Genomic DNA, 12,201 nt, shown 5'->3' with positions numbered 1-12,201 from the left:
AGAAGGGTATACTTAAAAAATACCGTATCACTTGTCTCTGTGACTTGAGAAAGTCGCCTATAAAGATTACAGTGGACACGTTTCGAGTGGAGGGATTCTGTGGTCTGTACACAACGAATCGAAATAAAAGCATTCTAGGGTCCACGGACTATGAGGGCAGTTGTGTAATTTGTCCCTACACAGGATCACTTTGATGTGCCGTACTGGACCTCTCATCGAGCCATGGATACAAAATGACGACACTGCCCCGATCCTTTATTCCCTCCCATTTCTCGCGCCTCCTTTTCGGAAAGCTCTCGAACCCAACCACCCACCCCACCCACGATTAACCCTGGTTAGCGCTCTGCCACGACCTGACGAGCCCATTCCACCATAGCATGCATAGACCCACTCCACTGTACGCCACGCACGATTACGTGGGCCCGACATTTGCTCCGTCCCCTCTGGTGCACAAAGACCAGGCGCACCTGATCGTGCTTCACCTCGAAGGAATCGACCCCATCACCATCCTCCTCGTTATCTCGCAGCTACCGCCGCCGCCGCAAACCCTAACCTGAGTTCCGATCCGGTTAATCGACGACGAGGAAGACGACGGTGCGTTGCAGATCTGAGGGGATCTGACGACGGCGGCGGAGGGGGAGATGGTGGTCAACGGCCGGCCGCTGAAGAGGGCGAGGGCGCGGGTCGAGGCCAGGGACTTCGCGAGGTTCCCGGCGGCCGGAGACTGCGGGGCGGCCGGGACGTTCAGGGAGGCGGTGAGAGGGTTCCTCGCAAAGCATGCGAGGCTGCTCCCGTTGCCGTCCATCTTCTCTCCGGCGGCCGCGGCCGCCCCGCCGCACCTGCTGATCTGGAGGGTGTCCCTAAGGGTCGGGGAGGCCGGGGAGGAAGAGAGCGGCGGCGGGGTAGAGCTCAACGTCGTTGAGGAGGATGTGCTCCGATCCCGATCTGTGTATTGTGACCAGTGCAGAGTCGTGGGTGAGTTGCTTTCCTCACTTTTTCGTCCTTTTTTCCTCCGATTTTTTTTTGTTTTGGATTCAATGGACGAACCCGTTCGTTTTTTTCTTCTTACGATCTGCTCCTCTGTTACTGTTTTCTTGTCGTCGATTTAAGTTTTTGAAATCCAACGACTGTCTTATTTCTTAGAAATTTTATTGATTTTTGCGGGCAGTTTTTTTCCCACTGAAATATCTGCTAGTTTTCGTCGTATCAGCCAATCCCAATCGTTAGGCTGTTGCTTTCAGTGTGCAACCGCCCGTTAGAATGATTGATTGAATTGTCATATACTTGCACACTGTTACATACAACAACACGGCATCTGCAATGGAATCATGCGTCTGATTTGTTTGTTTGGTTGTAGGCTGGAGTGGACACCCGGTCTGCGTGAAGCGGTACCATTTCATCATCGAGAACGACAGTAGCCACCTTTCTGGCCGCCGGCGCACCTGCTGCCTCCGCTGCGGAACACCCATGGCCGCTGGAGAATCAAGGTGAGAGGCACATTTCAGAAAGAAAATTATATACCTTCTCACACAACAGCGAATGGGGGAAATGGAACATGCTTGTGCGTTCGATGTCTATAATGCCGAATGTTAATACATGACCAACTTTATGCCAACGTGCTGTGCCATTGATGCCTGTAATGATCTGGATCACCCAATCTGAATGTAAGATGAGTGCTTCATATAGGTCTGTGTTTGGATGGGGCGTGCTTGCTTGCATTTGTAATATAAGATGAGAATTCAGAAGTGTTTCTATTACTATATTCATAGGCAGCACATAGAAAATTTCTCGGAATGAAGGATTCGCCAAGTAACCTTGTGATGCTCCGAATATGCAACATACTCTTACTCTGAATGCACTGCCGTCTCCAGGTGTGCTCTGTGCAATTTCGATATGGATGGGGAGGAGATTGAAGAGTGTGCATACCTGCATCTGGATGACCCCACCCACTTGCTGCACGCTGTGGTGCATGCAAATGGTTATGGGCATCTTCTCAGGGTAAATGGGCGTGAAGGTGGCTCAAGATTCCTCACTGGCCGTGACATAATGAGCCTGTGGGATCGCCTGTGCAAGGTGTTACATGTGAGGTAAATGGAATTTCCGCTGGCCCAAAGAACATAACAGTTGTTTGATTGGGATTGGTCTCTTTCCATGATGCCTTTCTCCAACCTAATAACTATCATTTCCATTACTGCAGGAAGGTAACTGTCATGGATATATCCAAGAAACATGGAATGGACTACAGACTTCTTCATGCAGTCATAAGTGGGCACCCTTGGTACGGCCAATGGGGATACAAGTTTGGTGCCGGCAGCTTTGCTCTCACCTCAGACACCTACCGAAATGCAGTAGACATGCTTTCCAGCATAAACCTGGCGCTGTACTTCTCGCACCGCAGCCAAATTAGGACTCCATTGCAGAACACAATCGCTCTTTATTGGGCGCTCTCTAATCGCCAACTAGTAACCCTCCGGGATCTTTTCCGCTTCATTATGCACCTCCTCCATCAAGGTCAAAAGATGTCAAAACCCTCAGCAGACAAGCACAAGGAGCTTACATCTAATGAGCTGTGTGCATGGACTAAAGAAGATCTACATAGAGCAGAAGGTGCAATGCTCAAGGTTCTCCAGGTCGTCCAAACTGGACAGTGGGTATCTTGGCGGGCACTGAGGGGTGCTGCGTCGAAGGCTGTTGATTCGCAAGAGCTGCTTGATTATTCTCTCCGAGGACTGGGTGGGAAACAACTGGATAATGGCCTTTGTGTTGCTGTCCGTTGCAATGCCGGTACTAGTGCAATCGAGTACAGGTGAGCACTGATTGCTTTCCCTTCATAAAATTGATGAACTTGATCCGGAAACTTTCCTGGCTAAATTGTTTCATGACAATCAGGCTGGAATCTTCCTCCGTTCGGTCTCCAGCAAATGCAGCTACATTTGGACCTTCTGTTGACCAACTGTTGCATGATCTAAGGTTCCTCTACGATGCTTTGCTGAACCCGGAGTCCATGTTGTCTTCACAACCAGAGGTGGTTGGTGCATCAGCACACAGCGCAGCAGCAAAGATAATTGATTGCAAGCAGTTCATCAAACATTATGATGAGCATGCTCTGCGGACTCCTTCAAATCCATTCCTGCTCTGTGTGAGGTGCTCCATTGAACTGCTTGATCACCCAAAAGATTACACGACACCTCCAGAAGAACTTGTACTTCTACCAGCAAGTGCTACCCTAGGTGATCTGAAAGTACAGGCTTCAAAGGCTTTCCAAGAAACGTACCTGATGTTCCAAAGCTTCCAGACTGAACAGCTCCCTGACTTTCCAAACTTCAGTGATACAACCCCCGTGAAGCATGTGCTTGGATCAGGCCAGTTGCTTCGAGTAAGGGGACGTTGCACTGGGGATTACAGGAGAATTGTACAGTTCAGGATGGAGAGGGGTTTGGAGAACTGGACGGTGGACTGCTCATGTGGGGCCAAGGATGATGATGGGGAACGGATGCTAGCTTGTGACATATGTGGAGTCTGGCAGCATACCAGGTGCTCTGGGATAAGTGATTTTGAGGAAGTCCCTGAAAATTTCATCTGCAGAAAGTGTGCTAGTCCACGCAAGGGAGACGGACGTGGGGGTGGGGGTAGCAACGGTGGTGGAACAATGGAGGTTACTGCGTCTGGGAGGTGCAAGGATGAGATTGGAGCATCAGTTGGTGGAGCAGGCAAGTATGGGCGCATGGCAACAGTTGGATGACTGTACATAATGTAGTGAAACGTAAATAGTGAGATGGAGAGTAGTAAGCTGCACCTAAAGGCTTTTGTGGACCTTGCGTGGTGTTAATGGATCTTGTTGCTGACCACTGATGTGATGTTAATCTGTTCTCCTTGCAGTTGCACCCATTTCCCATTGTGTCTGATGTCCATCTTCTGTTCTGCATCGCACAATTACATAATTGTCAGATCAAAACATGAAGCTAAAATTGCTGCAATACATAAAACATAGCAATCAACCATACATCAAGACTTCCTAATACGATTTGCCATTCTTTGGATAGGCCATTTCATCGCAGTTAGGCTATCTCCAACATTTCACCTATTTGATCTCTTATCCGACCTTCTATTCTAAACTCTACTCTATATGCAATGTTGTCTACGGTGTAAAAATAATATTTTGTACTCTATATATGCAGAGTTGTCTACAGTGTAAAAACAATATTTTGTACGGTCATATGCACTCCCGTTTTAAATAAAATGGATTTGATGGACAACCCTATATTGACCAAGAATGACACCCCACTTTAGTGTCAATAACCACAAGCTTCACAGATTCAAACTGGAAAAATAAGTAAATAACAATACGCTATCAAGATAATGGTTATCTTGCAGAAAAAATCCATACGGTGTTTATTATCAATACAAACTTCCAAAGGTTAGACTAATGTAAAGACGGTATAGATTCAAACTGTTTTACATCAGTTTGGGCCTGTCCTTTCGAAGTAAAAACTTAACCCAACTGGACTAATGTAAAACACAGAACTTACAAAGTGTATCAAAACAAGTAATTAACAATGTTCAAACTTCCATTTCATGTATGCAAGGTTAAGACTTAATTAGTATACAAGGTTAGACTTAATTACCGAAGCATATCAGACTTTTCATGGCTGCCTAATAAACACCATAACAAAATCCTAGCAAATGGTGCCTGCAAATATCAATAAAAAACTTCGATTGTAAGAAGCACATGGAAATACAAGTGAGACAAAACTGAAAAGCGGAGTTGATGAGTGAATAACTAGTGTCAATATGTCAGTAAAATCACCATACTAAGTTATACATGTTATAAAAACTATTTCACCCTGTGATTTGTTAATAAGGCTCCATGAACAAATAGATCTTACCAAATACATATGTAGATTAAAACCATGTGTACAAGAATATCTGAAGCGTGATAGGGCTTCTAGCTGAGTTAGTCAGCTGGTATGACTAGCACTCCTAACGTCCTGAGTTTGACTCCCCGTTGGAGCGAATATCAAGTTAACAAAAATCTCTTCGTCTGTTCCACACCAAAACACAGGTCTAAAGCTCGGTCCAGGTTGTGGTCATTCTCATATGGGCTACGGTGCTGCTGTGTATGAGTAGGACAGAGGTTCAGAAGTTTTCTCGACCTACGTGAGAAGGTATTCTTCTTAAATGAAATGCCTAGAGGCGGTCTTACCCCGTAGGTCGAGTTTAAGAATACATGAAGCATGATTTATGATCTAGAGGCAATAGAGCTAGTTCAACTTATCTGGTGCACATTATGTTGTAATGTAGCCCAAACATTTCCAAACCCAAATCAAGCCACAAAGTTGGAGTATCAGTTGACTATCACATATACACATTTAAGGTTCCTCTCATAAAAGGTATATAGACCATCTGTTCTAAAATTGGCAGTGAAGATAGGTGCTTTAAATATCAATATATTCATAAACTATAGTACCCACTAATTTTGGATAGTAGTTAGCAGTACACTGCACGGGACATTGCAAAGGTCAAGTGAATTACAGTACCTCTTATATTATTTTGCTGTTACAACAAGAAATTTAATAAAATGGTCCAATTCGGTAGCAAAGTATGCTCTACTGATCACAGTGGGTTAATTAGGGCATGTACGGTTCATTTAGTCTAGGGACTAAAGTTTAGTCCCTACTCTGTTTGGTTTCAGAGACTAAAAGTGTACATAACTTATTAAATGACTTGTAAGAAGATCAAAATATCATTTATCATTCTTCTACCACTACTATTCTCCTGCGGCGACGGAAATAAATGAGAGACAACCGGTGTAATCAATATGGTTTAGTCCATTTTAGTCACCCATGATGAACTAGGGACTAAAACAGTTTAGTCACTTAGTCCCACTGTTTGTCAATTTAAAGATTAAAATGTAGGGACTAATCTTTAGTCCCTGGAACCAAACAAACCCTTATTCAGGAACATATCAGATGAAACCAAAAGGTCCTCCCACCTCTATTCTTGTGTCTTGGACTCTTGATTGAGTAGTTGCATCCATTTATATGGTTGCACATGATATGTTACCTAATTAGTCATACATGATGCAAGCTTCAATGACAGAATGAGAATCTGAATTCTGAAGGCTGGCTGGTAATACACATGCTATGAGAATAGTGACGTAATATTAGACATCAAGAACTTCAATAAAGTTTTTTTTTGTTGCAAAGTGTGATATTTGAATAACCTACAGCCTTTTTACACTGGGGCTTTCAAAGACAAGTTGATTTGACGGTCTACTCTTTGTTGCTCTGCTTTTAGTTGCAGCTATATATCCCTTGTAACTCTGCTTGAACTGTGACCTGACATTTTAGGATACAGTTGAAGTTCATCATACAACTGTCCTGTAATGCTAGAAATTCTGAGTACAAACCCCACTCAAGACATATAACTAGATAAAACCATATCTTAGAACATTTTTGGGGATTTTTACCATAACAATATAACACGCCTCCTAATATTTAGTGCCATTGTAGCAATACCGCTACTCTATGAATTTTGAAATTCATAGAACCAGTGTATCATACTTCTAGATAAAATGCAGTAAGAAATAACCCAAGGATTTGACAAGCAGAAACTGGAAAATAAGAAGTCCTTCAGAATATAATTACCAGAACAGAGGAGCTGGCTTCTAACAAATCCAAATCGTATCGAGGACATACTCCTCACCTTTCCAGCACCTGTCACAAGAAAACGGCAAAACATTAGGTTCTGAGGCAGTCTGAACAAATCAAACTAGAAACTCAAACTACCCAATAAATCAAATGTAGCTATCCATAAGAAATATCAGCACAGGTGATTCAAAATGAAATGCTAAAGACTGAGATCTACTATTCAAAATACAGGCACCAAGACAAAATCTTTGATGTATGATGCTAGCAAGAATCACCAATAGCCTTCATTTCAACCGATCTATGCACGAATACCCAAAATTTATTACCAGATTTATAGGTAACCTAAGTTAGGAGATCAGACCAAGCTCAAAATTCGACAGTGAAGAAAAGATCTATCGCCCTAGATAACAGAAACAAGCAAACCACATAAAGGCAACCTAGTAAAGCAATATGCATATTTAGCCACGCTGCCAATTGGAGCCGGGAGCACTATGGCTGGCGCCAGAGTAATCAATACAAGCTAGAAACCAGGAACTGAGACAATCACGTATCGAATCCAAATCGAAGCCCACGCATGGAGGCAAGAAATAAAAGGAAACCACCAGCAGGCTACGCGAAAACTAGTTCCGAAACAAAATGCTCCAGATGCAGCACAGATCAAAGCACCCGAAGTCACCTGAACGCGATCGGGACGGGGCCACGAAGCGCGGACCCGACGGATTCCCAATTCGCGGCGCCAAACCCAATCGCCCTAAACCTAAGCAGAGGACTCCCCGGATTTCAGCAAGGCCGCAACCACAGCAGCTCAATCGCCAGCAAATTCGATCCGGATTTAGCTCAATTCGCGGCCACAGGCGCCGAGAATTGGGAAGCGAGCGAGGATACGCACACGCTCCAATCCAACCACAGGCAGGTCTTATCACCGAACGAAGCAAACCTAAGTTGGACCCCGGCAAAGCGTCCCACCCTGAGAAAACAAGAATCCCCAAGCCGACCATACACGAGGCAGGAACGGAGCGGAATTAAACCTAGGCAGCGATTAGGGCTGCGGCCACCGGACGGGAGGCGCCTGGACCCAGCCACCGACCTTGCGGCAGCCGCGAGCTCGAGCTAGCGCCAGCCTCGCGCCCTAACCCGCACGGCACCGCTAGGCGGCGGCCCCGATCAGCGCGATTGCTTCCTGGGGTCCAATGAGGCGTGGAGAGCATTGGGATGGCGTCGCGCGTGGAGCTGCTCGAGGAAGGAAGGGGGAGAGAGAGAGAGAGAGAGAGAGAGGGCAGGCTGAGGCCGGTGCGGGAAGAATCAGCAATAACGGAGGGAGGGAGGGGGGGAACCAGTTGTTGTTGTTGCAGTAATAAACGATGCGCTCGGCTCGACCTCGTTGTCCCGTGTCTAGGGTTCTCGCCCCGCGCGGCGGCTGCGTCGCTGCACGTGGGACCCACCTCCACCTTGGACTTTCTGTTATTAGTTTGTGCTGCACCACAGCACCAAGTTGCGCATCCACGGGGTGGCCCGGGTCCGGTCAACACGCCGTCCCCCGGCCCGCTCCGCTTGCGGAGGATTGGAGGAAAGCCTGGCGACTCGTCAACGTGCCTGCTGACACGGCGGCTCTGTAGTCTGTACTACCACCCCCGCGCTCAACGTGCGCGGCGTCCTCCAAGCGTCTACGCTTGCACGCAAAAGGGAGTTTGGCTCGTTTTGGAAAACCAGGAGGAGGACATGAGAGACGTGCGTATAGCTACCCCGGTAGGCTAGGCTTATTTATGTACTTCTACTACGGTTGGCCTAACATTCCTGCGTGCGTGCGAACGTCGCGCGCGCACATGACTCTTTTGACATGTCAAAGTCCTCTTCTCTGTTGGTACATTGACGCATGCAACTTTTGTGCGCGTAGAAGGTGAGCTCGTCAGTCACGTATGCGCGCAGATGCTTTTTTTTTTTGTTTTTTGGCCCCATGTTTTGTGCACGGCATGGGTGGCGTCTGGCGTACGGGCTAAGGAGACGCTGCCGTGTCAAGTGCTGATTGCCTAACAAGGTTAGGCCTTCCGCAGTCTCAGGGCGCGAACGAGCGCGCGCGTCTAGTGCTGGAAAATTAGCTCGAAGCTTGCGAGCTCGGCTCGGCTCGCTGCAAAAAATGATCCATTTATGTAATAATAATAAATATTATATAATTTTATGGATAATAGCTATTTTTTAGTCTTTGATGATGAATATATTATAAGTTATAATTTAATTTACTTATAATGTAAAATGATGATTCTATATTTCAAATTTATATAATGTTAATTCACTAGATAATACAACGATAAGTAATAGAATATGGCTCGCGAGTCAAGCCTCTTTCGACAGCTCGTGGAATGGCCGAGTCGAGCTCATTCAGACACTGAGCCGAGCCGCCCTACACGCGTCGGCGTCACGAACGAGATTACTAACAAACATCCCGAGCCGGGCCTGGTGGTTCTGGTCCCCTCGACCCTCGTCATGCTGTATTGCTGTGCGCCCTGCGGCTCCAAAAAAAAAGCGTCTCGCGCGCCCCCCACGCAAAGATAGTGCGCGTAGGCAAGTAGGCAGTGAACTTTCATGAACGAGATGGGGGATCAGCAGCAAGTACGTAAGTAACGACGGCGAAATAATGGACTGGCAAGCTTTCCTTGCCACGTATGGTACGACAGTGCCATATCTTTGTCACGTTAGGGAAACATACTCGTCCAGAAATATCGCGAGTTTGGGGGCGTTCTGGTGCCCCCACATTCTACGTGGCGACGGTTTTTTTTCCCACGGGCCAGCGACATCGAGCGAGGAAACGGGGGCAGAAACCGCACCGCCGTGCTCTGGCAAGATTTTCGCGGACCGCAGACAGACCTGCCCTGCTGTCCATCTCTGTTTGTCACCGCGAAGCCAAACGCCAAGGCGCCAGCCAACACCCAAGTGGAACCAGCGCGCGCGCAGGATAACGACGAGGGGCGTGGCGCCGCGCCCCGCGACGCGAGCGACCAGAGCACCGCGCCGTCTCGCGTGTCTCCCAGCTGCAAAGGCGCCACCTCCCAGCCGTCTCCCAGCTTCAAAGGCGCACGTACGCCGCGCCGTCTCGCGTGCGCTGGCCGCGGCCGGCCTGCCGGCGCACCGCGCACCCGAGCAGCGTGGAGTGGACAGTGGACACCACCAGGCACCAGCCGTCCAGGAGCCAGACCCGCGTAGCGAAACGAAGGCCGTATTTGGTAGCCGGCCACCAGGCCCAACCCAATCTAGGCTCTGTTTGTTCGGCTGCCAAACACTTAGCTTTTCATCCAGCTTCTAAAAAATTCGTTGGAGGCAAAAACCATCAAAAATCAACGTAAACACATAATCGATTGAGTCGTTGTAATAGTAGCAATCCATCACTTTCTAGATCCTGAGGCCTATGAACAACTTTATCTTCCTTCATACGTAATCGTAATGATACCTAGATTCTCCCCACAGCCAGATTTTCAGAAAAGCTGATCAGAAAAAAGCTGAACCAAACAGGCCCTAGTCCAACGGTGCGCACGACGGCACGAATCCTCCCCGGATGAGCGGGGTAAAAAAATGGAGTTCGGCTTTGTTAGAACATATCTAATAAAATAAAAATATATATAATTTGTTGTTAATCTTTCATTTTGTTATCGAGCACCTTATTATAAACAGAAATAAAATTTTGTAAAATTTGCTTTATTTATTATTTACTCTCAATTTAAAAAGTTGAAAAAATATCCGTATCTAAATATGTATCCAAGCATTATATCTATCATTTAAAAAATGTGATAAATTTAATATTTATCTTTTATTAATTTCTATAATCTTAACGTTAAAAAAATAAATTTATATGGTAGATTCTATATTTTATTTATTAATAATTAAAGAAAAGCTTAAAATTAGTACCTAAATAAGAATATAAATTTGTATGACAGATTATGTACGAATCCGGATAGAAGGGATCACGGGACGGGGGCTACCATAACTTGCATCGCACGGGTTAACGAGACGTAACGACCTGGTAGGTCGGTGCCCACCCGGCCACCCGCTTGGCGGGCGTGTGGCTTCCGAGTTCAGCGACAGTCATTACCATAACATCGGTTGTTTGGAACTTTGGATGGTCGGTATCGATCAGTCTTCATCTGTAGTTGGTTTAGCTAATGTCACATCCGGTTTTAATGCGTTTTAAATGTGTGCTACGATTAAGTATCATACATATAATGACTAATGATATAAAAATAAATGTCACATTATATAATAAAAGTACTGTATAAAATAGCTAAATAATTACATCATACGTATATGACGATCCAGCAACTATAGTTGATTGGGAGACGACGGTCTAGACCTCTCACGAACTCATTGCAACATCCTTAATATTCTTCATCTTTTGGTACATGTCCTTGACCTGGGTGATGTGAGTACAACAAGGATGAGCTCACATACGTTCATCGCTCAACAAGTTATAGGAATAATGTACATGAGCTCACTTACAGTTTGGCGCATGTGAAGTGTAATGCTTACCAAAGAAGATGATTGAAGCTAAGTGAAAGGGAAATGTGCCCTTGGGCGATTTCTATAAGTGTTTTGGTGATTAGATGGCCAACACATTAATTGAGTACTTATGAGCAAAATGTGTGAGAAGTGAAAATCAGAGACAAAGGTATATTTCTAGACTTAGTATATTGTTTTTGAATACTAATGTGTTTATCTAAGTGCTAGAAACAGTGACAAAAGAAGAGGAAAAGAAAAGGAAAAGAGCTGGCTGTGTGCAGCCAACACCAACTTTGGACAGGCACACTGGACTGTCCGGTGGTGCACCAAACAGTGTCCGGTGCGCCAGGCTAGCCGGCGGTGAACCGACTGCTCTCGGGAAAACGTAGAGGCGTACGACTATAATTCACCGGACTGTCCGGTGGTGCATCGGACTGTCCGGTGAGCCAACGGTCGTCGGCGTTGATAGTCGCCTAGAGGGGGGGTGAATAGGGCGAAACTGAAATTTACAAATATAAACACAACTACAAGTCGGGTTAGCGTTAGAAATATAAACGAGTTCGAGAGAGAGGGCGCAAAACAAATCCCAAGCGAATAAGCAAGTGAGACACGGAGATTTGTTTTACCGAGGTTCGGCTCTTGCAAACCTACTCCCCGTTGAGGAGGCCACAAAGGCCGGGTCTCTTTCAACCCTTCCCTCTCTCAAACGGTCCCTCGGACCGAGTGAGCTTCTTGTCGGCGTTTCGAGACAGGGGGGTCCCTAAGCCGACGAGTGAGTGTGTTGCGTGCCCCAGCCCAGATGGGTCGAGCGCGTGGGCGAGCGCGAAGGGGGGAGAGGCGAGGCGGCCGGAGCCGAGCGTGAGAGAGGTGGAAGTCCCGCGGCCTTCGTGTTCGTCCCGCGCCCAGGTCAGGTGCGCTTGCAGTAGGGGGGTTACAAGCGTCCACACGGGTGAGGGAAGCGAGCGGCCCCAAGAGAGCGCATGTCCCGTCCTCGGTCCCGCGCGGCCAACCTTCTCTGAGAAGGCCCTGGTCCTTCCTTTTATAGTCGTAAGGAGAGGATCCAGGT

General features: G+C 46.7%; 2 protein-coding genes and 1 pseudogene across 3 annotated transcripts; 2 read left to right on the top strand and 1 right to left on the bottom strand.

Moving 5' to 3' along the window:
• LOC100501026 (uncharacterized) lies at positions 1 to 7,957 on the bottom strand (annotated as a pseudogene). Its single transcript, NR_157121.1, has 5 exons — positions 7,738 to 7,957; positions 6,648 to 6,716; positions 4,626 to 4,690; positions 3,797 to 3,920; positions 1 to 1,474 (listed from the first exon to the last, which is right to left on the bottom strand). The product of NR_157121.1 is annotated as an uncharacterized protein (transcript).
• LOC103636430 (PHD finger protein) lies at positions 7 to 3,888 on the top strand. The gene is made up of 5 exons (XM_008658780.4): positions 7 to 975; positions 1,358 to 1,487; positions 1,872 to 2,087; positions 2,198 to 2,806; positions 2,890 to 3,888. The coding sequence occupies exons 1-5, from the start codon at positions 642 to 644 to the stop codon at positions 3,740 to 3,742; spliced, it is 2,142 nt and encodes a 713-aa protein (XP_008657002.1). The 5' UTR covers positions 7 to 641; the 3' UTR covers positions 3,743 to 3,888.
• Positions 6,884 to 7,937, top strand: LOC111589981 (uncharacterized). The gene has a single exon (XM_023300919.2). It carries the CDS (start codon positions 7,225 to 7,227, stop codon positions 7,762 to 7,764), a length of 540 nt encoding a protein of 179 aa, XP_023156687.1. The 5' UTR covers positions 6,884 to 7,224; the 3' UTR covers positions 7,765 to 7,937.
• Positions 7,958 to 12,201: the final 4,244 nt, after the last annotated feature.

Source organism: Zea mays, chromosome 8 (assembly GCF_902167145.1).
Source record: "Zea mays cultivar B73 chromosome 8, Zm-B73-REFERENCE-NAM-5.0, whole genome shotgun sequence".
Classification (NCBI taxonomy): Eukaryota; Viridiplantae; Streptophyta; class Magnoliopsida; order Poales; family Poaceae; genus Zea; species Zea mays.
The sequence above is the reverse complement of the archived record's forward strand: the minus strand, read 5'-3'. Positions and strand labels throughout refer to the sequence as shown.